The 25424-nt window shown below is 44.6% G+C and overlaps 1 protein-coding gene across 1 annotated transcript in view; it reads right to left on the reverse strand.

The window, feature by feature from the left end:
- CCDC186 (coiled-coil domain containing 186) overlaps positions 1 to 25424 on the reverse strand; it is a 1219714-nt gene that overhangs the window by 408528 nt on the left and 785762 nt on the right. The window contains exon 10 of the mRNA XM_069611867.1: positions 24267 to 24409. Within this exon, the coding sequence (XP_069467968.1) occupies positions 24267 to 24409 (143 nt within the window). The remainder of the gene's footprint in view (positions 1 to 24266; positions 24410 to 25424) is intronic.

Here is a 25424-nt window from a genome sequence, read left to right on the forward strand (position 1 = left end):
AGGATGAAGCTAGTCTGAGTGGATATTGCATATTGTGCCCAAACTTGGTATTAGGGGGACCATAGAAAGCAGGAAACACAGTTGTGTGCGTGTCTCTCAACTTGTGTAGTTTGTGTGAGGAAAAGAGCAGTTAATTAACAGTGTAAGACAGATGCTGATCACTTTAGAAGTGCATTCTAGCTGGTGGATCTAGTACTACCAGTTAGGAATAATAAGAGGACACGTAGGTGGTGGTGGTGTGATTAGCTTGAGATATGCTCAACAAGCCTCAATGTAGTTTGGATCCTGGTTAGATTGAATGTGCTTAAGCTTCCCCAATCCACCCACAAGGGATAGATCAAGGGTTGCCAAGGCATATGCGGTCTAGGCACCTGAGCCTGCAAAGGCTGTGAAAGAAAGACTGATGAGGTAGGGTTAGGATAATAATGAAAGTGAAAGGGGCTCAACTGGAGTGCTGCACCTGCATTGCCAGTGTCATGTGTTTGAGAGGGTGATGGGGGAGACAGAGGGGGAGAGGGAGAAAAGGGGGGGGGGAGAGATGGAGAGGGGAGGGGAAGAGAGGGGGAAGGAGGAGAGACGGGAGGGGGGAGAAGATAGGGAGGGAGAGAGGAAGGGAGAGGGAAGGAGAGTGAGGGATGGGGTTGTATGCATCTGGACAGTGTGTGTGCAAATGGGTAGTGTGTAAGTGTTTCTGGGTGTATGTGCATTGTGCAAGCGTACATGCACTGTTTGGATCTATGGGCAGTAAGTGTGCAGGTGTAGTGTTGGGGTAGAGTATGTGGGGGTTGGGGCACATTGGGCGATTATGCAGCATGTGGGTGCAATGCTGGAAATGCATGGAGGGACAGGGCCCCCCCTTGTCCCATTACCTCCTTAGACTGTTTTTTCGGCCTATTTTCTGCACAAGGGTCCAGTTGGAACCCCTGGCAGTGCAGCTCTCCATTTTTGATCTTGGTGGACAAAGACCCCAGGAATACACTTAGGGCAACCAGGGGTACACCCGTGTACCCTTAGTGTGTGCTTTTGTGCACATGTGTGTTGGCCACAGAACAGGGTATGGGCTGGTGGCAACTACATGCTGACTTGACAGTGGTTCTAGGTGTCCTCCCCTTTTGGGGCACCCAGGCCCTGCCATAGGAATCAATGGATTCCTGGACAAAGGCTAGATGGCCATTGGTGGCCTCAGTTTCCCATTACCTTTCCCCAGTGTTTCTCAAAGTCCTGAGGAACCCTGTCTCTGTTCCCTTCTCCCAACTGGCTGTTGGGTGGAAGGAACCCAGGGATTGGTGTTGTGGCAACACCCCGGGGGTGGGACTTGCCTGAATGGACAGACAAGTGAAATCGCATTCTGTGTTGTGGGTGTCTGGTTTTGGTTGTGTGTCACAATGTCTGTGGTCCTGACTGAAACTGATTGAATGCAATAAATGCTCTGAAAGGCTGTGAGTTGCCTCCAATCCACATCCTGTGTTATGGGTGTCTGGTTTTGGGTGAATGGCCTGAATGCCTCAGAGCATGATTCGTAGCTGAATGAATGCACTTTGTGTGATTGGCTGGCTCAGCCTGCGTGAATGGGGCACATGTGGGGGCTAGGGACCCCTCACCTACCTCAGTGTCAGAAGCTGAAGGCCAGATACTGAAGCAGAAGCTGAAGTCCCCAGAAGCTTGTATCCTGAATCCAGCAGGAGGAAGAATTCTGCAGGTGCAACTCCTCATCAAATCCAAAAGCTGCTTTGGTTCAGTCCTCGAATCAGCAGAGAGGACCTGGATAGGTAACCCTTCCCGTAGCTATGTTGGGACATCGTTCAACTGCTGTTCTTCACCCGAAGCGTCCTGAAAGCAAGTCTTGTGTGCCTGCCGCCCTGAAGTGGTGCTTTTGTGGGTCCAGTAAAGGGGTGCCTGGGACATCTTGAGCCCAATAGTCTATCGGAGTCGTCCGGAGGAGTGTTTGCGACTGCTGGAAGCCAAGTTGCTGTGTTTTTCCCAAAAAAGGGGGTACCCCGGCACAGTGCTGCTCAACGGACAGAGCTTTCAAAGTTCCAAATAATACAAGAAATCTTCAAGTGGCACTGCAGCCACAGCATCTGTCCACTTTTCCATGCCAGAAAAGATCCAGGGACACCGCCTGCAGAGGAGTGAGAGCAGGTGGGAGTCACGCCACCCAACAGATGAAAGCGTCCCAATGGTCCAGACTTGGTGAGGGTCCGCAAAGCAGTCCTATGCTCGAGTCCAATTCACCAGAAGCCATTCTATCATCCGTGTTGCAGCATCGAAGAACCGAAACAAGGCCAACCACGAAACACCTGACACCTAATACTGTCACTCTGCCGCCACCACTGAAAGTCACCAAGGGACGGATCTTCATCAGCCAAGCCTTGTCAAGCTCTACAGCAAGTTTCATCTTCATGGGATATCCACAGCCAGCGTAGTAACCAGACTAGAGACCACCATGACAGATCTGCTTTTCTGACTCTGCTTGGTTCCCAGCGATGACTCCTTCGAAGGGGGGTCCATCCTTGAGGGCCATCGTCAAGTAAAGCAGAGAAACTGACACTTAACCTTCCAAAGCACTGCAACAAGGAAGCGCATCTTCCATCCTCAGGATTCATCCAGGGTTCACAGATTCGTCTTGGATCCTGTTCTCCTGAGGCGCCCAGGTACTTTGGGGTGGACAGACCTGTAGAAACAGAAGCAGACTATTAATGAAGTTCTGGTCAACCGCCAAACACTCTGTCACCACCTCACCTCATCAGCCCACTTCTCTTACAATGTAGCAAGATAGAGTCATTCCTTGCGGATAGAACCTTGCAGGTCTTCACCAAGGAAACCTCTGCACACTCCACCCCAATGTCCTGTGGAGTTCCACAAGGCTCCTGCAGCTCCTCTTCCCTTTACAGCATATATACCAAACCACTCTTCGTCCACCTTGACATCTATGAGACCATCCAATTCTGGATGGCTACAAAGAGCCTCTGCCTCAAAGATAAGACGCAGCCTCCTATAATTGTGCCCCCACCTCGCCTAGTTAAGCTACACCCAGCGTACAAAGCATTCACTATTGACGCCCACAGCATCCCTGTATCTTTGGCAGTGAAAACCCTTGACGTTTACCCTGGACTCTCGCTTAACATGTCACGCCAGGTCAATCAGTTTGCCTCAAAATCAGGATATGCCACAAAGCTCATCAATGCCAGCAGACCTTTTTTGTCCACAAACAAACGGGCTTGAGGTGGCATGCACCCTCATCTGCTCAAAACCTGGTTTTTGCAACTTACTGCTCACTGGCACCTCCACCAAAAACCTGAGCAAACTTCAAACAACACAGAATAACGCACTTCCAGGGCTCTAGACATCAGGAAGCGTGACCACATCACAAAAACAAGAAAATCTTCCCATTGGCTCCTGGTAAAAGACAGAATTACTTTCAAAATTCTCGCCATCACACCTCGCCGTCTTTCTTACGACGCCCCTCCCCACAACTTATAAAAAAGACTCAAAAGACATGCTCCAAGAAGACACTTAAGAGTAGTCTACAAACACTGCCTCACGACCCCCAGAATAACTGCAAATGAGCAGAGGGTTCCAGCTTCCAATGCCGGGCCCAACTCTTTGGATGAGCTCCCAGCCCATTAGCTAGATGAACCATTGTACAACACTTATAGAAGAAAGCTCAAAACCCCCATTTTCAACTGAAACACTGCTCTGCTTACTTGTTCCTCCGGTTTTTTTCCAGGAGTTTTTTTTCCCCGATTGTAACCAGCGGCCAGATTCCCACCGGTTTGGTGCGCTTTATACATGCCAAAATAAAATAATTAACATTTTTTGGAGTGGGCTGTAATATACAACATAAAGTACACCTTAACTTTGCCTTGCAGGTTGCCCAGGTTAGGGTGCGGAGAAGGATCCTGACAGTATTGCATTTTTACCCTAAATAAAGCATTCTGCCAATGTTCTAAGTATTACCTGCATTTCTCCAGAAATGTTTATGAGGTTAACACTTGCCTAACAGTTTAAATGCTTTTTAATAACTGTCAGCAGTTGGTGCAATAGAACTGAAATTAAAGGCAGCAGTGGTACCACATAGAACTGTATATATCATGTTAAGTTACCCGACTAGATTTCTAGTACAAAGTGAGTTATTTATTGTATATATGTACCTGACTTTTAATCCTTCAATAAAAGGACTGTTATCACCCAACAGTGTGTGGACATTCCATTGTGGGGATATTGGGGATTCATTGTACCCAAGAACCAGCCTGCATCACCTCTCTTGTGTCTTCGCCTTGGTTGCTCATCTATACCTACCATGATAGAATCTTGGCTGGTTGCTCTGTGCCTCTACCCCCAACCATATCGTGGGCAGAAGTACAAATACCCCCTCCAGTGTTTACAGTAGGCATATGCAATGTGTGTATTGTATGAGTACATATTCACTGAGTGGATGTATGTGCAGCAAAGGCAAGTATGATCAGTAGTGTGTATCTGCACCATGCAGGTGTGTTTGCAATGCAAGTTCACAGCGTGACGATATATGTGCAGTGTGTACATGCAGAATAAGCAGCAATCAGTTTATATTGAAGTCAGGCCGACATAATTCTAATCGTCCTCATCCAGCATCATCTCCTGCATGTGATGTAGATATGAAAGAAATTCAGTCAGAACATGTGGTTTTTGGTCGCAACTGTGCACAAAAGACAATAGTCAGTCTCAACATCTTGCACATATATCAGTGTTTATGTTACAAGGACAGCCTCACATTTTGTGTTGAACTTCAGCATTTCTGGAAACTCTGACGGCAACAATACATGTGTTGTACGCATTCCAGATGGCATTCTTAAAGCATATTATAAGGGTTTGTTGCATGCTGGTCAACAATGTTGACTTTTGATAGTACAGTGAAATAACTTGCTAGCTAAAAAAAAAAGTCAAAAGCATTTTGGAAGTCGATCACTAACACAATGCCACACACTTCAATTCTTTGAAAACAAAATCTGGGTCATTAATAAGAGAACAGCTACGTGGGAACCGAAATGGATCATGTCAAATAAGATTCTAGTTTTTGCGCGACTGCTCAATTTTCACATTACTCATGCAGCCTTTAATGGCATTTTAAACAAATAAAGCATGTCAGGTTAGTGTAAAATGCAAGGACTTCAGTGAAGGACAAGCAGAGTGCTTATACATCGAGTGGCTGAAGGCAGGCTTGGTAAGTGTTTACAAATCCAATTAAGTCATTAACTCTGAGAAGACTGCTTTGAACAAACACTGGCAGGCACTTTGAATGTAAAGCCTGATGGCAAGGCTTGATTACAGCGAACTCAAAGAGTCCCCAGGAGGTGGTGTTTTGGGCAGGAAGAGGCGGGAATTGTGGCAACAGCCACAGAGATTAGCGCGGCCATGGGCAGTGTTAAAGGTCAGAAATGTGAGGCAGACAACTTAATAATGGTCTTTGACAAGTAGCCATTTTATTAACTTATACGGGTGCGACAAACAGGTCAGGGGTTGGATTGCCTTCAGTTTCACGTCAGAGTGCGTAACGTATGCCGAAGTGAGCATGAATGTAAATTTCACCGCCACAGCGGTGAAATTGAAGGTACGTACCTCCCTCGATCTCTGGCATTTCTGTGCCGTTTTGATAGAGGGTGGTGTCGTTGGAAAGGGGAGACTGGACTCCTTTCCAACAACGCCTTTCTTGTAGTGTTGCTGGGCGCGGATTGCTCGATCCACGTCCAGCAACACAACTAGAAAACGAGGGATTGAACTTTGAAGTGGGGGTCAGGGGTCACTTAGTATATAAGCGGCCCCTCCCTTTCAAGGCCCCAATGCATGGGACATTACGGTTTGCCCAACCTGGGGGCAGGTGGGCCCCCTAATCTGCCCATCTGCCCCTAGGGAAGGGGCACATCCACCAGAAAATGTTTTTTAAAAAAATGACTGTAGGTTTACTCAGTGGCAGGGGGGGAGGGCCGCGGGGATCGGGGTGGAGGTCACCAGACCACCAGGAATTCGTTTTATTTGAAAGGGGGTAGCCCCCTCCCCCTCCTACCCTAAATGGTGGTGGGGGTATGTTGTGTGGTTCTCCCTGGAGGCAGATTGGCAGTGCAATCTGCCCCTAGGAAAAGGTTAATTTGTTTTTACTTGGCGTAGGTGTATCACTAGACGGTGTCCAGTCAATTCGTCGACCTCAAATTGGTCGAATGACATTTGGTCGACGCAATTTCGTCGAAAACCATTTCGTCAAATTTTTTTTTTAAATTATAGATTTTTTTTTGGGTGTTCGTTTAGGCAAAAAAAGGTTTTTTAAGGCAAAAAAGGGGGGTTGGGGGGGACCCCCCAAAAAAATAAAATAAATAAAGGGTTAAAATAGAAAAAAAAAAATTTCGACGAAATGGTTTTCGACCAATTTGCTTCGACCATTTGTCTGGTCGACCAATTTTTTTCGACGAATTGACTGGCAACCTCACTAGACTACTAGGGATGGCTTGTATGAAAGGAGGGGCCCTCTCCCCCCCCCCCTCCTGTCCCAACTGGATGGTGCATGTCATTTAGCCCTCCCGTGGGGCAGATTGCTGGTGTAATCTGCCAATCTGCCCCTTGCTGGGGGGCGAGGGTCACTAGACCACATGGGATGGCCTGAAAGGGGGGCAGTGATAGAGTGCTAGTTAGGAATTGTTTTGCTGGGCTGACAGGTAATGAATGTTTTTTTGTTTTGTTTACAGGTTTTATTTACGCTAGAAGCATCTGCTTTGTTATTTAAAAGTGTTTTTTATTCTACAATTAGGGCCCATTGTTAGTGGGGTGGGCGGGACTGGGACTGGATTGTTGGTGGTGTGGGCGGGAGATGGCGTTCTGGGAAGGTATTTCGGTGGGCTGGGAAACAATTGAAGGATCAGCCCACAAATTGTCCCCATGCCAGGACAACATTGCTGTTTCCCTGAGTGGGCAATGTGGAGGTTGTGGACACTATTCTGCTTACCCCAGGAGGCAGCAATGGCCACTAGGCCATCTGGAAAAGTATGTTCTGGGTGGTGGGAGTTTCCATATGGCCAATGCCCTCATCCACATTTCCCATTAGTTTGCAGTTTCAGTTCCTTGGTGGCAGATCAAAGGTAGGGACAACATGTGCACATAGCTGGGCTGCATTGCAGCTTTTTCCTTGGGGGAGGGATGGGACCATGCCAGGGTTCCCTGGGACTGCCGCTGCACTAGGGGGATGATCGACCTATATGGGAAAGAGCCACTCAAGGCCAGGGACATGATTTCCCCCCCCCAGCCCCCCGACCATCCTGGAGCTCTAGCTGGCCTGCGCTACAGCTTCTGCCTCCGGTAAAGGGCAGGTGTTAGGAAAGATTTCCATTTATGTGTAATTTTCCTTCCAGTTGTAAACCCCCTCCCCTCACCCCCCAACTTTTTGCTTTTGTCTGACCATCCTAGCCTGACTTTTACCAGTGGAGACCAGCCTTATGCTGTAATGCGCTGGGCTTTTGCTCATCTTGTTAAGAGAAACTGACATGCCTTTCAGACTGTCAGTACTGGGAGACTTTGTTTCCCTTAGTATTTCACTTTGTTGCCATTTCTTGGTAACCTTTTATCAGTGCCCAATGTACCTTCCAGTACAGTGCGCTGGGGTCTCTCATTGTTAAGGTCCTAGACACCCTCAAAGGATTTTTGGTGAATGTACAAGTGTGCCCAGGACGGAGCAGGTGGCAGCTGTTACTTTTAAAGCATTTTTTACTCTTTTCAATAATCCAAACCGCGTTTGGACAAGGACAGTGACCAGTGCCTAAAATGGCCATGCCACAAAGTCCTTTGTTCTGTCCTTTGGCCATTTGTCCCTTTGCCTTCCCCAAGTCAAGCAGATCCCGGAAATTCCTTTTTTGGTCATGCAGACTTCCGCAACCCAAGCTTTTCACGGGATTCTGAATGCCTTGTGTGTGCGCCCAGTGTATGGGCTGAAGCTATCTAGTTCCAATACACATCCTGGGTGCTGGGATGTCTGGTGTGCCGGGATGACTCGACCACCATGGTCCATGATTGGTCCACGTCTGGGATGGTTGATTGTGAGCAGATCTCCCATTGGAACTCCCATTAGATGCCCTTCTTTTTGGCACAAAGCAAACTTTGGATAAGAGAAGGCCTCTACACCCATTCTAGGTCGATCTTCTAAGTTCTCACCGTAATTCGTAAAGGAGCAAAGAATCCTGAACTGAAGGAACAGATCCGTGGAACCACTGGAGACTCGCTGGAAGGTTTGGCACCCTGGCCCCGCTGTTGTCCCGTCAGAGCCCCTGTTTCTCATTGATCACAGAAGGCCTGCAAGGGCGCTTCGACCCTTTGGAGTAGTGGGACCAACTACTCTCGGCACCTCCTACTTAACCTGCAAATGAGCCCCTTCGGAAGTGTTCCTGGACCGCCCAGTGAAGTGACAAGCTCGTAGGGACCTTTGCTTTGGAATCGCTGCCGTCTCGAGTTTTGACTTGTGACTTTGGGAAACCGTAAGCTCTTGGTAGAAGGCACTCTCCCGCCGACTTTCGTACACTTAGCATTCATAGGTCTGGAATTAGGAGAGAGTGCCCGAACCCGAGCCTATGCGGTACCCGTGTCGCTGCGCTATGGTGACTAGCTTTGTGGGTGCCTTGCTGCTGTGCCCTCCTGTGCCCCAAGACTAGCTGCAGTGGAACTAGCCCGATCCCTTCCCCATCAGTGGGGAAAAGGTCACTGTCCCACCCCGGATTGAGGTCCCAGAACGCTGCCCCTGAAAGCCGGAGAGACGAGCAACTGCGGGACTCGAACCTGCGAGCAAACTGGACTTGACTGGCGAAGTTTGGTCCGGACTGTGTTGGGGGTCGGTGAGTACCTGCAACACTTACCGGTGGCCCCTGGCGCATCCATAAACTTTTACAAACGAGTGTCCCCCTAGGGCCACTCACCTTTGTTAGGGTAGCCTGTGCTACCATCCAATTCTGATTCCTGGAAATCGCTCTGCCAACTTGTGGAGACCCTCTGCGAAGAGTGGAACTCTACTCTTCATCGCGACACCCCCCTTCCTGAACCACTACAGCCCTTTGAAGAGACCCGTTTTTCACTATAATGCACGATCGAGCGCTGCCGTGCTAAACATACTTTTGAGCAAAAGGCTCCACACTTCATAGGGATTGGACTGCTTATTAGTTAAGGTTTGGGTTGCTGAAGAATTCCCTAAAGTAGATTTGCACTGTCTGACCCACTTCTGTTACAGGTTGCGGATCCATACTTCGTTGAATATTGCTTTAGGACAACCGTTACTGTATATATGTCCCCAAGTATAAGGTTGTGTTAGAATTGTTAATATTACTGTGGTTTCATCTTTTGTTTGACTTAAAAGGCCTTTAATAGATGCATATGTATTTTTGATATATACACTTGACAGTAATTTGTGTTGTTTGCGTGTATGCTCATTGTGGACTCACCCCTCCTGAGACCTAGTCTTGACCACCGCCAATGCTACCTAGAATGGTCTGGCTTGTCCAGAAGGTTACCCTGTTCCAAGAAACTAGGCTGGCTTTCTGAATCTCTGCCCACCAGGTTAGAGTTCAGAAATCCATGTTAACAGCAGGGTCCCTGCCGGGGCTCCCTGGAACTGCCGCTGGGTTTGGGGACGGTCAACCCACATGGGAGACAGCCACCCAAAGCCAGGGACATCACCCCCGACCATCCTGGAACTCTGGCTGAGCTGTGTTACAGCTTTGCCCCCTGGTAAAGGACGGGGACCCTGCAGGGGCCCCCTGGGATTGTCGCTGGACTTGGGGGCAGTGTCAAGAGATTGCTCTTATACTGGAACTTATTTATATCTCTAGTGTGCACACTACAGAACATGGCACCTCCTTAAAGCAGGTTTGTTAAAGGCTGATGAGCACACATTATGTTGAAATTAGATGTTATTGACCATTTGAGTTTAGCAATCCTTTTTTATGGATTTACCTTGCAGTTAAGAGGGTCCAACTTCCTGATGAAAGTGAATACCCGTAATGCGTTGAAGTGATTGCTTGTCTGCGATATTGCAGACCTCAATATGAGAACGAACTTGCTGTTAAGGATTTCAATCAGGCAATACACCTGGGTCTCATGAAATATTTATTGTGTCTGTAGGTTCAATATTCTGAGTGATATACCACTCACATCAGACCCCTTATCAAAATATCCTCAGGTTGCAGTGGACCAGGAATAAGGCTGGTTGGTAAAGGTAATATTTATTTATTCAAATCAAACATATGTCTTAATATATGGGGAAGCAATCACCAATGTGGTGACAATACAAATCAGAAAGTATATAAGGCAATTGAATTCATTTTGTAGCAACACAGAATATAAAACACGGGGAAAAGAACAGTTTTGGTTTGTAGAAAAGATAGCGTTTAACTTAAGATTCCCCCTGCAAAGTTCTCAATTCACAAATGAGAAATTCTACACAGATGTAAGTAAGCAGCAAGCATTTACGAGTATAGAACAGTGTATAATGTTGGACTACAATCTTCCCTCCCCAAACAAGAAAGAACACGTTTTTGGAACTTTTACACTTTTAAAATGACAGTGGAAAATGGCTGAGAAAAACAATGAAAAGTGTGCAAAAATCCTTAAATTGATATGAATTCCTATGGGATCAACACTACAAAGATCCTAACAAACATAAGCTATAATATGAGCAACAGTACACACTTTGAATCAGAATGGAAGTTTAGTAATACTTTGAATGGGAAAACACACATGTAAAACGTTTGCAAAATAGTGAATTCCCGCCTAATTTTCACTACGATTTCTAAGATAGACGGGTCAAATATACTATTCTGGATGCGTTTTTGGTTGTGGATGTAGCTACAGGTCTTAGGTTTAAGTCAGAGTTGGATGTAAGTCTCTAGCTATAAAATTGAGGAAGTTCTACAAGTTTGAATGAGAGGTGTTTTTGTAAATAAAGGCGCGAAAAGGAAAAAGAAATCAGTTTTTACAATGACAATTATGCTCTAAACTAGAGTATTCAGGCTGGTTACCAGTTTGAAACATAGTAAGCCCCAGAGTGGTCAGTGGAAACCCACCCCAGCACCTGCGTGTCCGCCTTGGAGGACTCAGACTACCTGTGGGATGATTAAGGGTTTGGGATTTCACAAGACAAAATAATTTTAAAGAAATGATCACTAGCACAAGAAATCAAAGCAAGGTTTCAAGACTGGTGTGACACTATTACAAGTTCTTAAGTTAAAGAGAGGATGGGTTATAGATTGGGATAGGACAAGGCAAATAGACTATGGTTTACTATGATTCCTGTTGATACTTACAGTCCACTGTAATTTAAGATTGGACCGTCAGGGTTCTGGTCATCACGGATTGGGTCTACAGGCAGCAGGGTCCCTCTGGCGGAATTGGATCAGCTGGGTGGTTCTCGTCAATTGGACTGGTACCTCAGACCGGACTGGATTGGATTGGCCCTTCTGGTTGCTGGACACTGTAGATCAGTGGGATGGCGAGATTCAGCAGGCAAGCCTTAATGGTAGCAAGCCAGACTGGATCAAAATTGCTTCACTGAAGTTTGGGATGGTTCAGGATTTGGTCCTAGCTGAAAAGAGTTCAGCAAATGCTGAGGCCTTGGCTTTTCAAGAGATCTGAAATCAGGATGTAGTCAGAAATCAATGTGTGTCTGTGTGTTGTGAGGTTCCCTTATTTATCCTGCCAAGTGACATCACTAAGTTTATGGTAGGGGCAGATTTACAATCCACACCCACAAGTCTACGATAGGTCAAAAGGTTGTCAGGTTTTATGATGTGGCTTGGGAAACTCCCACAGTTAGACCAAAATTTTACTTTCCCACAAATACACATTTATGTACTTATGCCCTCTAATAAAATCAGACCCATACATTACACATTTTGTGGGTTACATTTACATCCAACTCCCACGTCGGTGAGACCTGGTGTTGTCTTTCTATTGAATTTTAGCAATTTTAATCATAAAGGTTTGGCCTAACAATTCCTAACTCAGTACATATATGTGCAATCACCCCTAGAACATGGGTACACTATTAGATTTGCTGCATTAATAGTTTTGGCGCAATTAGTCTTTTTGAGTAACTTCAGTTCCTTACACAGTAAGAAATTCTACTAAGTCTTCACATGTCTATCATAAATTCAGATTTCAAATGTATGTACTTTCATTCCTTTACTTATTTTTGCCGCCAAGTTAAATGTCATGAAGTTCTGAGGCAAAATAAGCAAATGAACTCAAAATCACAAGTCAGGTCTTTTTTTCTTCACATTTGAGCAAATGGACAGTCCTTTGAAGTTCAATGAGAAGGCTCTTCCCAGAGAATGGAACATCCTGCCCCTTCCCTGTAGGGATGAGTGTTCAAGCCTGCCATTGTCTTTGCCTGGGGCCCAGACAAAAGTCTGATGAGTTCCTTTGTCATGAGTATGCGAGGCCTCCCCCCAGCAATTAGTCTTTCCTGCCAGCAGTGAAGTGTCAATCTGATGTGTCAACCTTTCCCAGGCTGAGGACTGTCAAAGCAAAATTGTAATGGTGAATTAACTCAAGACTGCTTTTTAACTTTAAGTTACCTACATCTTTCATTAAAACATATAAAATGAACACAGTTTATATGGAATTCTTACATTAGAATTAGTCCTTTCAACAAAAACATGCTTTCAAGATAGGCAATTTTGCACATTCTTCCTGGAAAAACACATTAAACAGTTCTTTTAAATCTGCTTTTCCCATGCAGCACATACATTTTATTCAGCACCAGTTCTTCCCTTGAGTGCTGGGATTTCTTTGCAGTCTGGCTTTATGTATCCAGCCTTTGTTTAAAGTTTACTTTCTGCACAGCCGAAATTGTTACATGTTGGTATTTTAGCTGCATTTTTCCTGTGGAACTGAAAACAAATGTTCCTGGACTGCCTTTTCCTTAGATACATTTCAGAACTGCTATCAATCAATAAGGCCCGGTTCCTCTGGCCACATTAAATGATGCTGACATTTGAGTACCCTTCTAAATGATTCAATGGAAAATAAATAGAGCTAGCGCCAAAACAGCACTTTTGAAGGTTGCAAAGCTACATTTTAAAAGGCAGTTTTGGTTTTCAACACAATTCTGCTATTTTGTTCCATGTTGAATGTGGTAAAGCCCACTGGCATGCTCCTGCAGTGATAACTCTGTTTTCACCTCCACTTTGACTGTGTGGCAGGGGTGCAGCCTTTCCTTGGTTGTGACCCAACCGCGGTTTTGAAGATTTTGGCGCGCACATGAGTCAGCGCATCCATTTTGGGCTGTTTCTTTCCCCATTTGGAAAGTGATGCAGTGGGGCACATTGGAAGCGGTCAACATATCCCACAATGCTAATGATTGAGCTGTATCATTGTGCTAGAGAAGCCAGAGACTGTGCTAAACTAGACTGTACTGCCTTGTCCTGTGCCGAAAGCACGGGGCAGGGAGGCCAACGGCCTGAACATCCTGACATATTTTGTCAACACTTATTTCTTTTCATAACATTGTTTCCCGCACTATTTGTATTTAGAAGTAAGGATTGGCAATAGGTTTATTAGTATAGGTCCTTTTATTTTGACAAGAATCGCAGTCTTATGTGACAACCATCAAATGATCTATAGATTTAGGATAAGATAGGGGTTTTTGCAACCCTTTTGTAAAGTTCAATAAGCACCTTTGAACTGTGGTTACTTGCGTCTGTCTTACTGTTGATACCATGCCTTCCTTCCAGGTGCTTGTCAAAATATTCTACACCAAGACAGACAGGTGTACGGAGGCCAGCAGATTGCATCAGCTTAGTTTTCACTATTTAAACAACTAGATAATAAAGTTGATTTTTGTGTTGCATGAGGCATTCACTCTGTACAGCTTACAAAGCCAACTATTCACCTGCCTGTTTCCAGACTATCTGTTAATTGTCAACTGCTATCATGAAAACAAAGTCTCCTGTGGTCTCACCTATATACTCCCATACCACCTCCTCTATGAAATACACTTCCCATCAGAGATTGGGCCACTTAGGGTAGTACACTGTCACAGATGGCTTCACATATGGTTCCTCGTGTTATTGAAGTTAATTAATTTTATTTAAAAGTTCAATGGCTTGATGAATTAAATACTGTATGAAGGGCAGACTAAGGGGGTTACTTGATCAAGCCCTCATCCTCCAGGGTGCTCCCTCCACTAGAAGCTCAGGTGTCCCATTTCTCCGGCATGAGCTTATAAGATGCAAGTGATAGTTCTTCTGTCTGGTTCTATGCTGGTCTATGCGTGATTCCTAAAGGCTGCAGTCTTCTCTGTATCTCCTCTCTTACACTTTTGGTTCTTCCTCCGTCCTCCATCTCTGTTCTTCCAACTTCCCCCTCCTGTCTCCAATCTTCTCACAATCAGTCCTCTGTCCTCCTATCTACTACGCCCCCTGACCATCACCCTCTCCCACTTCATCTACCTCGTTGCCCTCCTCTTTCGCACACTGACTCCTCTCTCTCTCCATACCAATCTTGCCTTCCACCATCTATCCGCAACTTCTACTCTAACAATCTCCTGTTCCTCACTCACTTCACTTCTTATACACACTCAGAGTCAAACGCAGCAGCCATTACAATCATTCAAACAGTACCACTCTCTCTGCTAGGTTATTGTGATTTATACAGCGCACAGCTGCCATTTTCATGGTCTCCAGGAATTCTGGAGGATCTGAAAAGGAAGGGGGGGGAGTTAAGTTAGTGGGCTTGAGAGGGGGAAAAGCGCTAGAGAGCTCTGATGTGCTGTTTGTAGCTTCAGTTCAGAAAATCAGGTCAGTGTGTGTGTGCTGGTTTGTGTTTAGTTGGTAGACGTTATGTATTATTTGGTGCGTGAGAATGGGGTGATTTGTGTTTGGTTTAGTTTCCTTTTGTGGAGTGTGTGCAGTTTGTGGTGGCTTTAGATTTTTGCTACGAGAGGCATGAGCGCATTTTGATCAGCGTTCAACCAGGAGTATGCAGGATATTGGAAAATTGTTAGTAGTGTTAGTGGAGAATCGTATGTATCCTTTTGTGCCATAGTTATGTTGATCTGTCTAATTCATATAATATGGTTTTATGGCGATTTGCGGCAGAATGCTTTATTTCATTGGGTAGCCGTGTTTCGGTTCATCAGGTATCAGTTATTTTTGGTGTTTCTGTTGCAGTTTCTCTTTGATGAGATTTCTCGTTTAGCTGGGTGATTGAAGACACATGTTTTTAGCAATTTTCTGAACTTTAGGTGCTCCTCTGTTGTTCGTATTCCCTTTTCGAGCAAGTTCCAAAGTTTTGCTGCAATGCAGGTGATCTATGTTCCACCAAATTTCCGCTTTGAGTATTGTTTAGGTTCAAGGCAAATATTGTTGCTGGACCTTAGTGTGCGGTTTGCATATGTAAACTTTTCCCTGTATGAATTATGAAAGTTGCCTGTGGATTGCTGTGTGTGTTATGCAGAGTGCTATGAGGAAAATGTGTTTGACCAGTAGCCAAAGTAGGGTTCTCACGGCTGGTGTCATGTGTTCCATTAGTGAGTCTAAAGAGTAGTATTGCTGTTGCATTCTGCATTTGTGGTATTTTTTTGTTACAGTACTCTGGCATTCCAAGATGGATGCTGTTGGCGTGGTCTATTCTTGAAATGACGAGAAAAATAACAGCGAGTGTTCTATGTGGGAAAGTGAAAACGAGAAGTATCCACTTGATTGAGTGTAGGAGGAAGAAGCACTTCTTTACTACTATGCCGATTTATGGTACAAGTGTTAGGTCATTATCCATTAGTATTCAGAGATTTCTAACCACTTTGGATGGTTCTGGTTGATATCCCATTTCAGTAGGCCATTGAATGTGGCATTGGTTTGACGAGTCATTGGGCGCAATCATGATTTCTGTTTTGTGCGGGTTGAGTTTAAGGCTGTTGGTACTCATCCAATGGTTTATTTCTGTGACGCAGATGATGAGGTTTGGGTCTTGTTTACTGCTAGTGTTGATTTTGTAGATACGTGTCAGCTGCGTAAGTGTAGCAAGTGAAACCATATCTTTTAATGAGGTTGATTAGAGGCATCATGTAGATGTTGAACAGCAGTGGTGAGAGGGATGCGCCTTGTGGAACTCTGCAAGTTGTGTTCAACAGAGTTGAAGGTGGTTAGCCATGTGGTTTCTGTTCCTTCTACCATGAAGGATTTAGCTAAAGTAATTCTGTGTTGCCGATTCCTATATCTTCAAGTCTTTAGATGAGTGCTTTGTGGTGGACTGTCGAAGGCTGCTGATAGATCATGTAGTATTAGTGCCTATTTGACGCTAGAGTTGGTTTTTAGATCATCCCATATAGCTAATAATGCTGTTTCAGTTCCTCTTATGGGTCTGAAGCAGACTAGTGCTTGGTCTAATATCCGATTGTTTTCTACATGCTCCAAGATTTGTTTGTGAACGTAGCATTCTAGGATATTCGCTGGATATGGGATGTTTCAAATTGGTGGATAGTTGGTTAGGTTTTCAGTGTTTCCCAATAGGTCTTTAAGGAGTGGCTTGATGTATGCTGATATGAAGGATCATGGCACATTTCCTGTTGCTAGCGAGTGGTTGAAGAAATACTCTGCATGCGTTTTCTTGGTGAGGATAGTCTTGTTTATGTCTGGCGGGCAGGTGGGGTTGTTGGTGTTTTTGGGCATGGTCTTAATGACTTGCAGGATGTTTGTGATTTTATTTTTTCAGTTGTCTACGAGGCCATTGCATAGTTCTTGTGAGGGTGTGGGTGTGTTACTGCATGCCTTTGGGTTTCTTACCTCATTGATGATGTTGAACATCTCTTTCTGGGTATTTTTTGAGTTTATGATCCGTTCATTGCATTATGTCATTTTTGCTTTGAGTATTTCAGCTTTGTGTAGTCGTATCGAACTTTGGTGTGTGAATTTTTCTGTTGATAGTTGATTTTCTTCCACTCTTATTCCAGTTAGTTGTCTCTGGTGCTCTGAGGTGGGGTGTGAACCATTTCTGGTGTAGTGTCATCAAGTGATCAATTTTTTGATTGTCTCAGTTCTTTCTTCGATGGTGGATGAGTCCAAGATGGTTGATTGATGGTTTTGTGGCTTTGGCTGGTGTTTAGTTCAGCAATGTTTACAGATTTGCAGTTTCTTTTATGAATTGGGGGAATTTTTGGGAGGTTAGTTTGCATTACTGTTGGGGGGTGGATCACAAAGGGTATTATGAGGTGGTCGCTCAGAGGATTTGCATTGTAAGTGCAGTTGTAACCAGGTTTATTTGGCAAAAGATTGCATTTAGGGTGAGGCCTGCTCTGTGTGTCGCTCACTTCACCAATTGTTGTAGATGCATCGTTGATAGCTGATTTGGTAGAGTTTTAGGTCAGTCAATGTTTTCTTCTTCAAACCAGATGTTGAAATCGCCAAGTATGTTCAGATGATCATGTTCCATGGCGATGTTGGTGAAGGCGTCCATAAATGTGTCCATGAAAGTAGGGTTGTATGTCGGCGGTCTGTAGATCAGCAAGAATGATAGGTTGGCCAAGTGCAGAAGGAGTGGTTTGCAGCTTGGGATGTTTGGTGATGATGCTGCTGTCACCTGTATCTGTAGGCAATGGTGAGACCTCCTTTTTCCTTCGTGGTAAGCTTGTTTCAATTTAAATTTGTGGGTAGGGAATGGTTTTCCATTACATTGAGGTTCTGAGTTAACCAGGTTTCGGTAAGGAATAGGATGTTTATCCCTCCATCACTTAGTTTGTATATCTGTGTTGTGTGTTTTGGCATTGACTAGTGTAAGGAATGCATGGTAGAAATAGTAAGACAGACACAAGTGACCACAGTTCAGGGGTGTCTATTGAACTTCTGCAAGGGTGTGAAACGCCTGTCTAAACCTAAATCTACAGATGAGAGCAAGCTATGACCACCAAATAATAATAATGCAGTCCTAGTGGAGTCTTGTCAAATTAAAAGGGGCTATACTAAAAAAACCTAATGGCAATCCTTACCATTAAGTTAAAAAATAATGTGGGGTAATGTTCATGAAAAACAAAGAAGTGCTCACAAATAATATGTCAGGGTGCTCAGGCCATTGGCCTCCCTCCCCCACGTTTTCAGCACGGGGCAAGGTGAGTCACTTGAGCAATGCACTCACTCTGGCTTCTGCGGCACAAGGATTCTGTTCTATTTTCCCAGTTCAGGACCTTCTGTGTCCACGTCTCTTGACGCAGTGGGCCTGCTGTACCAGACAAAACACAAATGTTATCTTCAATTTTCAACTTGGGTGTTCACCCTGGATCTACCACTGCTGAGCTCAGATCCCTTTCAAACAAGGTTCAATAAGTCTCCCTCAGCCAGACTTGGACCAATTTGGATTTACTTTAAACAATCGAAGACTTTCGAATGTGCACATGATTTAGCTTGACCCTTTGCATGACCACTTCGATCTCTCTCACGCTCAGCCTCAGTAGGATATCTAACAGAGACTTTTGAATAAGCATCCACGTGGTGCCGGATCACTGTGTATGGTATCTTTCTTGGTTTCCCAAAGTTCAATAATTTATTTTAGCTGTCAATTGTATTTGTGTTGCTTATACCAAACACTTCACACACTGTTCTCTTTATACAAAGTTGCCGCTTGCAATCTTGGTTCAAAACACAAGCTGTTTTGGTATCAGTCTCTCCGACTCAGCGACTGCTTTCTTTTCGGACGCTGCTTTGTTGTAGGAGCCAATGACAGTACCACAGTGGCAATCGCTCCTCCCGCCTTGGTTATCGATGCGGGAGAGCCCCCGGGTACCTCCAACACACTGTGCAGTTTTGATCAGCCTTAGTTCCTGGTCTTCGATTTCTTACTTTCCTAGGCTCAGGAAAGTAACTGTCTTCATAGGTCAAGGGTGCTTCCCTCCTTGCAACCCTCTGGTCTCGCCGTCTTTTTACTTGTATTAAACTGCCATCTTGGAAGTGTTGTTTCCTTGTGTTTTTTGCCTCGCTCCAAGTGTGCTTTCGTGCTCCACCTTTTATCCATGTGGGAAGTGTGATGGAAGTCAGATGTGTGTAATGATCCGTAATTAACTGACCATGGTGTTTGAATATCTCAGATATACAGCTAGTCTGTTTTCGCTCACGGTGAACTGTCCGTGAGAAAGTGTTTGTGACGGGAAGGAAGGGGGTCGGAGGGGTTGAGTTCCGAGGCATCCTACCTGGTAGGATGGGGAAAAGGTGTTACAAGGAAACGGATACTGCCTCTCACACTCCGGTGTCCCACTTCTACTCCCCGAAAACCCCATATCCAGGTGATCCTCATGCACTGGTCCACCCCCAGGAACTGGATCCAAAAGCAATGGTCGTGTTCTGGCCACATGGATGACAGATCCCGGGGACTAAGGGGGGTGAGATACCTTCAGGTTTCTCAAACTAGAGGTTGGTATGCATCCCTTTGTTTCCTAGTCTTTCTTTGTTGTTTGTCCATTGGCACTGGTGATTTGAGTCGATAATGATTCTTTTTCCTTTAGATTGTGCCTTTGGTTTTGTTGTTTGTTTCTTAACTGAGTAGGTCAAGAAGGATGCTTTTTGGGTTGATGTTTTCTTCAGGGTCGCTTGTCTTTGCGTCTCACCAATTTTTTGGAGGTTGTTTAGTTCAGTTGTGCTTCTGTGGATTTCACGTCTGTCTGTTGTGTTTCCGGCAATTGTTTTTATGCGATTGTGATGCTTGTGGTTGGTTGTGCAAGTGGGTAGTAGGTTGTTAGGTAGCATGATAAGTAGAGTGATTTTGGTCTTGTTCCAGCAAAGAGGCTCTCTTCAAGTGGGTGGTTAGATGTGCTATTTCTTGGTGATGGCTGGCTCACAGGTGGGGTGCTTTGATTTTGGCCTTGTTCCATTTTGCTTTTTCCTTGTGCAGTCTTTCCTGGTAGGATACATTTTTGTGGTGTGGGCTTGTTGCTTGGGTGGCTGAATTTCTTGTCTGATTCTGTTTTTTCAATCAGGTTGGTTGTTCTGGGTTTTCCTGAGGGGTGGTCTGTTTGACCTCACGTTTTTTATTTTTCTTCTTCACTTGGGCTGTGTTTGTTTGTGCTATCCCAACCTGGAGCAGAGGTGTTGCCGGATTCAGTGTGTAGGATATTATAGGGCAAGCTATCACAGTGATCGAGCTGTCCCAAGAGGCTAGACAATTTGAGGCGTCAAACTTCCCAGGGGGCGGGACCCATCCCAGGCGGAATATACCTTATGCCTTATATACCTTATGCGAAAACTATCCCGGAGTAGTCTTATCCCCTTGTCACAGGTATTTATTTTCTGGTGTGGTTTTCCTGTGGCGGGGCCTTTTTGTTCTAGAAGATTGTGATAAGGAGGTCTCCCAATGGTAGGATCTCCGAGTGTTAAGTCCTCACTGTGTTAGGGCCTCCTGGTTGTAAGGCCCTGTAACGATGGTGCCTTGTACTGGCGATTGACGCAATGTGGCTTTAGCATCCAGATGGTTTTGGGCCCCTTTTGTTAGGGCTTTCTAATGGTATCTGGTTCTGTGCCGAAAACCTCTCTGTGGTGGTTGTATCTCAGTCACAGTCTTGTGGTGCATGAGAACCCCAGCTTCACAGTGGTAGGGTTTGAGGAGGGAGGTTAAACGTTGCCCGAATGGGCAAGGTTCAGAGGTGTCGGACTCCGAAGTGTGCTGTAAAAGGTGGTAAAATCTCTGAGTGGCAATATTCCATTTGCCCGTGCCCCACCGTGGCACTATTGAGAGCGAGTCTAACCTCACAGTGGCAGAAGGGAGGCAAGGTGCAAGCTTAGCAAAAACCGTAAGGACAAAACTCAATGTGGGGCACCTCAAAGCAGCCAAGTTTAGTTTTATAGTAGCAAAATTCATAGTCAAAACTCTCAGCAATAAAAAGAGTCTAGTGGCAGAATCAAATGATAATGATGTGTTATTTATATAGCGCCTTAATCCAAAGCGCTTTACAGAGCACATATTTACATAAATTATCACCCAACCGAAATTGGTACAAAGTTAGGGTGTTCACAACAGTTGAGTTCAGAGTGACATATCTGTCAGTGGCAAGATTTAAGTCAACTCGTACGTAAAAATTACAAGGTGACAGTCTCTCACCATGGCAGAATTCAGAGCGACAGTCACTGTGGCAAAATAAGAGTTAGTAGCTTCCCAACGGCGAAGTTCAGAGAGGCAAAGTGTGGCAGAGGCTAGTTCAAAGTGGCAAAGAGTCACCCATTGGTAAAAAAATCAGCCTAGAAGGTTCCACAGTGGCAGAGTATTTACAGCAGCCAGGTTCAAATTGACAGAATCTCACAGTGCAAAAGAACTCGGATGTTGAAAACCCACAGAAAGAGTTTAGACAGATGGCATCCCACACTGTTAAAGTTAAACGGTCAAAGCTCACAACAACAAAAGCCCAAGTGATAGAGTCACAGTGGCAAGGTTAAAATCCTCATAGGGGCTATGTTCAAAGTGACAATCTTACATTGGCAAGTTCAAAGTAAAAAGAAATCACAGCAACAAAGTTTGAAGTGACCAAATCTTATAGTTGCAGAATGGAAAGTTAGAAAATTCAGAGCAACAGTCTCAGCGTGGTTACAGTTCAGAACTCGGAAGCTCACAGCAGCCAGATTCCAAAATGACAGTCACACAGTGTTAAGTTTCAAAGTTAGGAAGCGCATAGCATTTAATTTCAAAATGACAGAATATTGCAGTGGCGAAATTCAGAGTTAGAAATTTCATAGCAAAATTCAAAGTTCTGAGTCTCACAATGCCAAAATTCAAAGTGACAGTAACTAAGAAGAGTAGCGGTGAACCAGATTCTTGCTGGAGTTGTTGTAAAGGTGATAACTCATCTTCACTTGCATTCAACGTCTCCAGACTCCTCAGCACTCCACTCCATCTTACACTCTCCGCCTGGTCTCTTGGTTCTCCACCTCACCAACCTGACTTCACCCAAAAACCTAATTATTTTGTGCAAGTCTAGGGTTCTTATACCCTTGTCCATCGTGGTATCCTCCTCTTCCTCCCCCTTCCCATAGGTATTTCCTATCACCTGTCTCTGCAAGCTAATCTTCCCCTGTGGTTTCCCCTGCGTCTGTGCCTTCCTGGGCAGCCCATCTTTGACCCTGCTCCACTACCATTCGCCAGTGTTCTATCAGAGTCTCTGGCTTGGCATTGCAGATTCTTGCCAAGTTGACCCCCTCTCACATTCAGCTCCTATACTTGCCTTTATGGTTAACATGGCGGTTGCTGACAGAGCAGGATTCGGAGCTGGCAATTCAGTGTTCACATTCTGCTTGCTCAGCACCGGTGACGCTGGTTGTTGTGGTCTCAAACAAAGAAATAACTCTTGCCAAAAAGCAGGCAAGCAGGTATGGTGTAACCGACAGTGGTACCTGTCTCCACACAATACAGGCACTCTCAAAGGGGTTATGGACTGCCCCAGCAAACCCCAAACTCCTTCACACCACTGTGGTAGGATTGACTCTGCCATACACAATGGTAGGCCACCTACCCCAGTTTAGGAGAGGTCCCCACTCCTACTCGACCAGTCAAGACCCTGACCCTGTCATATAAACCCATATTACGAGTCATGCCAATGGTTCAAATTGGGAAACAAACAGTAGGTCAGACAATTCTAATACTCACAAGACCTGAATGTCTTTGGTCACCTGACCAAAGAAACACTGCTCCTCTGCTCGATTACTCCTCCTACATCCACTGTGAGCCTGGAGGTGGGTCACAACTAAGGGCCTTAACACGCATTGTAGGGAAAGAATGCATTCCTCTGTCACATGCCAATACAGGTTTCAGTCACAGGCTCACCAACCTCTCAAGTGTTCCGTGGCATAGCACTGCCTTGCTCTCAAGAGACACTTAACCCCCATGATGCTTTCATGATGCCTTCATCTTGGGTTTTTGAAATATACCAATCTATATCCAAGGCAACATGCCCTAGACAGAACCCTGCCCCTCAGACCACATCTAATACAGAGACCAAAGTCACCTAAAACTATAGTCAAACAGTGGTTGCAAAGGTTCATGAGTCAACACATAAGGGAGCTACACACCTATGCCCGCCTGCCACAAGGGTGAACCAGCCTGGCCAGATCACACCAATTTATCAAGAGTCACTTGGCTACTGGCTCACTCCTGTGATTCTAACTCACTTTTGGTGTTTTTGAACACCCACCCAGAGGCAAATTCAAAGGCTGGGATGAGTAGTTTGCTGTCCTGCAGAGAGACTTAAGTCATCATAACTGTCGGGACACAGTCCAAGAAACAGTGGAAAGCAGATGCATGTTGTGATAAGTAGACCACTATCCCTTAATAGAAGTCAACCAGCAGTAGACCAGGTAAATCACAAATAGGTGTAACTCAATCTCTGGCAGTCTGCCATTAAAGCTTATTGGTGAGCAGAGTCTTGGGGAGTGGGCACTGGGGCAGCTCAGAGGTGAAAATTATGGGAAAGCAGAAGCCAGTATGTGTTGGGCAGGGGAGCAGGGAACAGGTAATTGAGACATTACTGCACCCCATTGTGTACATGATAATTTTCACATAGTTGCCTTACATATTTCAATCTGAAACAAAAATCAAGTGCTTTAACAATAATAACTCAGTTGGTCAAGTGCCAAAGCCAGGAACAGAATCAATGTCAACTATTTCCAAAATCAGCAACACGGCAACTAGTCCACACTGCGCTAGTTCTATGAAACCATTGTTGGCATATGTTCTGGGTTTTCTAGCTTACTGGTCTGAAAATCAGTTCTGATAGAACAGCTCAACAGCAACCATTGACAACAAACACTGGGTAGATGTTTCATCCTATAAACTCTTTCACAGGTCTAATGAAGTTTGTCATGTTAAATTTGTTAGAAAAATAATATTTTTTGTAATGTGAAAAAAAAAAACGTTCTGAAAATGCAAATCTATATATAGAAAAACCATGACTACAATTCTAAGACTACATTGCCTATTTAGGTTAATTGTATTAATAATGACTTGTTCAGACACTGCTTCTTCTAAAAATGCCTTGAAATTTAATTATTATAGAACTAAATATTTTAAATTTAATTTGTGCAATTACTATGAGAGCCTAGTGATTAACATTTTTAATTAACCTTCAAGCTGCCAGTTGGCAATACATTATGTTGCTCAATACTTCCTGAAGTTGAAACTAAATTACAGGAATACACAATGCCAGGGAAGCTGCTCATCTCTGGGTCCAAGCTAACCGTTTACAGGTATTAGTTTCAGTTCAAACTAAAGCGACTCAAACCAACAATTTAAACAATGCATACCTTAGGTGTTGTTCCTGCAGCTGCTCCACAACTTTAACTTGGTCAAGCAAATTCTGGATCTCAATCTTTTGTCTGTTGATGATTTCCTTATACTTGGATAATTCATCTTCTGTTCTCAGCCGCTCAGCTTCCAGACACTTCACCTAAAGAAACAGCACCCTAGGTTAGCCAGGTTAGGGTCGGTTTCGAGACAGGTTTGTTGCTTTCATTATCCTTGCGGCCTTTACAAAGAGCTAAGTTTCATATAATAATCTACATAAAGTGGCCCCAGATGCTACGGTATTAGTTTACCTTATTCAATAAAGCACCACTATTTTGTAAAGAAAGGTATTAAGGACGCTACCTAGACAAAGCCACTCCATTTTCCTTCCAATGACTGAGACAAAACTACACTTTTTTCTTAAATAATTTTCATTGCATCAGAAACAAAAAAGCAGAAGCAGAGTTCACCGATGGATATTCGACTCAGTTTTCCAAATATTTAGCCTCATCTGTTCAAACTGTTCAATTTCCAACCCCTTGTTGCTATTTCAAATGTGCTGTGTGGGAACATGATTCATGATATATGATATATGTCATTTATAACACGCCTGTACACAAATGTTTCTAGGCACAAAAGTTTCATGCAATGAAGTATCGGTCCCTCTGATTTTGGGTTTGTGGTGCTTAGGTGATTTGTCACCCAAAGAATGTCCTTCTGCCGATCCACAGATGGGGGACAAACATATCCTGTGGTAGTGTGTGTTCAGGAGGTCACAAGCAAGAGATAAACCACTCAGGACACTGAAAGCGGTGTTCAATCTTAATTATATCACAACTCAAAAGAACAGTTTGTGCCTGGGATGGGACTGGGTAAATTACAGGTTTTCTAAGAAATCTAAATCAAGCAATTCCAGATTGTGTGAAAACATGTGTCCATCTGTCCCTAACTTCCCTTGTGTTCCTACTCCCACTGGTCAATGCAAGTCACTCACAGTCCTTGGGGTCTCAATTTTCATTGCACTTCTTTCTTGGCTTGGTTGGTTCTTCTGCTATTGTCAACTTAGTTAGGACGCAGAGTTCTCTCGTGGTCTGCTCCAATTGCCGGGCTGCAGGGGCCTATGCTTAGGTCTAGTGATGCCATACATGTGACTGCATTTGCCAAATCTCACTAGGTCC

The sequence above is a fragment of the Ambystoma mexicanum genome, chromosome 8, assembly GCF_040938575.1.
Source record: "Ambystoma mexicanum isolate Mex_15411 chromosome 8, UKY_AmexF1_1, whole genome shotgun sequence".
Taxonomy (NCBI): Eukaryota; Metazoa; Chordata; class Amphibia; order Caudata; family Ambystomatidae; genus Ambystoma; species Ambystoma mexicanum.